Consider the following 3,879-nt stretch of genomic DNA (forward strand, 5'->3'; position numbering starts at 1 on the left):
TGCTAAGAGTATAGCGTAAGTTAGAAAAATCTCATGTACTGAAACCTGAGATTCAACTTTTTTACTGAAAACAAGGGTCAAGGAAAAAGGATTTATACATTTCTGTGAAGCAGAGGACAAGCTTCACCTGGCATTATACAACTCTGATATAAAAATAACTACAACACTTGGCTAAGAGTGTAACTCATGAGTAGAGCTATCAATGTTGAATCCAAATTTACATCCAAGATGGAGAAAGATGAAATCATTGATCCCTTCACAATTAAAAGTCACATTGTAAATCAAAAGAACCGACTGCACTGTGGCTTAGGTAGGGGGGATTTGTAAAATGTACTTTCAGTCTGTAAATTTACTTATATATACACATATAGAAATCTTTCAAGAACTTGTTCAAAACTAAAAAAAAAAAAAAAAAAAACAAAAAAAAAAAAAAAAAAAAAGCATTTCTATTTATTTGGCAAATAACAAACTGAAACAACAAAATTGTAGATATAAAAAATGTAGATAAGGCTTTGATTTTGGTTTTCTGCATGTAATTATTATGAAGTAGTAGAATACTGTAGTTTTTGCTTCATACAGTGACAGCTGTTGATGTGTACTGAAAGATTTAAGATGATAGATTAAACAATGAGCTTCAGAGTGGTACTGTCAGTGTAAAATAATATGAATGTAGTTTTCATCACCACTGCTGTAGTAATGCAATCGTCATTTACAGGCCATGTGTATTATATTGGATTAAGATGTAGTGACTTGGTTTTAGATATATTTTTACTTTTTTTTTTTTTTTTTTTTAATTATAAAACAGAAAATACTGCTGCTTAAGCAAAGTTTGAAACTCTCATCACTTCAGAGAAACACTCAAAAGAGACCGTGCAGTTACGGGTGAGAGAGAGGAAGGCGTGCACATGTGAACAGTGGGGCAGATGTATTTAAATTATTTGAAGAGTCTGTAATGTAATTCAGTGTAATCATGGTTTAATGATGCTACAAACCATCATATTAGGCTGCTTTCTGTTTCACTGTTGTGTTCTTCGGACCTGTCTTATTGTTGATCATTGTTACATAAATTACAAAAACATACAAATGAATAAAAGGACCAACACACTCCATGGCTCTGTTTGGTACAACTACATTTTATATGGCAATAATTAAACACAGCAAGCTTTCAGCAGCCTCCAACTCTGGCTGCATGTTCGTGCTACTGAAGCAGGATGTGCACAGAAACTCGTTTGGTGCAAAGACGAGACTGATCAAACTGAGGATCCATTACGAGGACTGCAGTCATAGTGAGAGCCTCTGTATCCGCCATAAAAATATTCATTATCCAGCCATTGATAACAAAAAGCTACTTGCCTATTGTATATCGCAGGTTATCATTTGTTTATAAAAATTAGCTAATCATTAAAGAATTATGTTCACACACCACCCCGTCAATCTGCAATGTCCCATCACAGAGCCAGTAAAACAGTGACGTGTACATTTAGAAGAAAATCACCACAGTATCAACTTGACAGGAAATAGAAGTCGTTCTGTTGTTCTGCATTGACTTACCAAGAAGAGCTTCAAACAGGTTGGTTTTGAAAATCCCCATCACTCTGTGAATGGCAGTTTTGAGCTGCTGCTCCTCAGGCTTCCTCAGTTTAGTGCAGTACTCCTCCAGAAACCCCAAAGCTCGAGCTGTGTCTGCAGAGAAGGTGTGAGATAAAGCTCTGGGCTTTCCTTGCTTTCTTTTCTTCATATAATAATGTGTACAGTATATTTGTCCATCAAGCACAACATTTAGCATGATGTGACAATACAAAAAAAACACACCAATCCTACAACTATGGTCTGTAAAAACGGAGAGGTGCAAACTGAGCTTGTGTTCCTAGATAACTGTACCCACACCATGCACAAGCACAGCCCCTGTTCACACTTAACCACAACAGGACTGTGATATAAAATTGTGGCCAGGCAGCACCATGGATACCCCAACAATTGAGCCATATGAAAAGTGAACCAGCTTTCCACCAGATGTTGTGAGGTCCACCACTGGTGTTGGTGATGAGGTCAGGCTGTATTCCAGTTCACCTTAAAGAAGTTAGATGGGCTTCAGGTTGGTTCTCTGTGCAGACCACTCTGGTTTTTCTACATCATCCTGGGGAAATCATTGTTTTTTTTGTTCAACTGGGGCAGTGTTCAAACTGGAAAGGATTAAATGTTTCGTCCACATGCTTTTCAACAACCAACTTTGGGTTTAGATGATTTATATAAAGTGTGGACAAATGCACTCTCAGTGATGTAACAGCATCTAGCGTGTTCACATTATGCGATTACACTGTCTGCTAAGTTCATGAGAGCTGAGGTGTCGTTATGTTTGGCACATAAGGTAACTCACCTTTTTTGCTGATAGGCATGGCTCTGTGACTCTGTGGACTTTCCTATTCAGTCGTCAACGCATGGCCACACAGTTCTCTCTTGGTACAGAAACAGGGAAGGTTTTGGTAAACTTTGCTTTTCTCTAAATGCTCTGAGGAGACAACGTAAACTAGTGACTCTCAAAGTTGACTCCAGGGACCACCGGGGTTCATGAAGCAAGTCCACTGACTAGAAATGAGCCCAATGTGGTGATGTGGTCACAGGTGTCTCCGTCCCAGATGACATTATGCTCAGTAATCCACAGGAAGCTCAGGTGAGGTCCTCTGTAGCAGTCTCTGCCTACTGATCATGGACTGCTTCAGGGTCCTTGAGGCGAGAACACCTGTGAACCAGCATTTTAACACATTCTGCACATGAGGTTCTGTCTGGGTTCACTTCAGTGAAACTTCCTCTGACTGGAGAGTTGGCACACAGCATAAGTGCCTTGTCATGACTGGTGGCTGCAGGTCCAAGGCGCCTCACAACATGAAAGGTTTACAAGACGATCCAGAGGAGGCAACGGGTGGACACCGAGCCGTCAAGTCCTCACTCGGACGACCTGCTTGTAGAGAAGCTGCTTCAGTGTCCCGGAGTGAAAGAGCCGTGAGGCTGAGGGCGGCCTGGGTTAACGCGCTCTGCTCCGTCCACGACGAAGCGCGGCCGGGGCGGTGTGCCGGTCCTGGGCAGGTCCTCGGTCAGAGCAGCTGCTCCACATCCTTCATCATGAATCACGGGCTGTGCCTGAAGTTTTTTCACGTGCCTACAAGCTAAAACGCAGGATTAAGGATGCAGCACTTCAAACACGCCACATCAATGTCGAGTTGAAAAAGATGTCAGCTGTCCCCGCTTTTCATGAAGGAACCGTCAGCTAACACCTACCAGTCACTCCGGAGTTTCTGTCTGCAGGTTCTGACTTGTGGAGGGACGTCTGTGTGCTGCCTACGAGATGGGTAGTGACAATTCATGAAACAGAAACACCCTCTAAGGCTGCCTGTTGTTGTTGTTCCTGCTCACAAACACAAACGTGCGTCTAGTTAGCTAGCATCCATGCTACATCAGCAGCCAGCGGCTGTGCCAAGAGAAATGATGCTTCCCAGCGCGACGCCTGGCTGTAGGAAGGTACCTGCCTGCACACTGTGGGAGAGAACGCATGGCCCCCAAATCACTCCATGTATGTTCATTTTCCGTGAAATGGTGGCTATGCATTCGCCTGAAACTTCTCCTGGTGGAGCACAGTACTGTCATAGGGCTGCCACATCTCTTTATTCTGTGAGCAGGTTCTGTACCGGAGCGTTAGCCATATGGACCGACAGTCGGTTTGAAGCTTCAGCAGCAAGCTGGACACAAACAGCGGCGGTGGTCCGCTCACAGCTGGCACAATAAAACCCTGTCAACAAGACGGTTATCAAGGTGTCAAACAGAAACGGTGCATAATTTACACGTTATTGTCATTTGTAGTTAATTTATTCAGTGAGTGATATT

At 42.6% G+C, this 3,879-nt stretch overlaps 1 protein-coding gene across 1 annotated transcript in view; it reads right to left on the minus strand.

Annotated features, from left to right (window-relative positions):
* LOC103356040 (disks large homolog 1-like) overlaps nucleotides 1-3,009 on the minus strand; it is a 77,318-nt gene extending 74,309 nt beyond the window's left edge. Inside the window, exons 1-2 of the mRNA XM_008280084.1 lie at nucleotides 2,378-3,009; nucleotides 1,552-1,683 (exon numbers count right to left, since the gene is read on the minus strand). Of these exons, the coding sequence (XP_008278306.1) occupies nucleotides 1,552-1,683; nucleotides 2,378-2,396 (151 nt within the window). The 5' untranslated portion in view covers nucleotides 2,397-3,009. The remainder of the gene's footprint in view (nucleotides 1-1,551; nucleotides 1,684-2,377) is intronic.
* Between the last annotated feature and the right edge of the window lie 870 nt (nucleotides 3,010-3,879).

Source organism: Stegastes partitus, unplaced genomic scaffold (genome assembly GCF_000690725.1).
Source record: "Stegastes partitus isolate 25-593 unplaced genomic scaffold, Stegastes_partitus-1.0.2 Scaffold180, whole genome shotgun sequence".
NCBI classification, from domain to species: Eukaryota; Metazoa; Chordata; class Actinopteri; family Pomacentridae; genus Stegastes; species Stegastes partitus.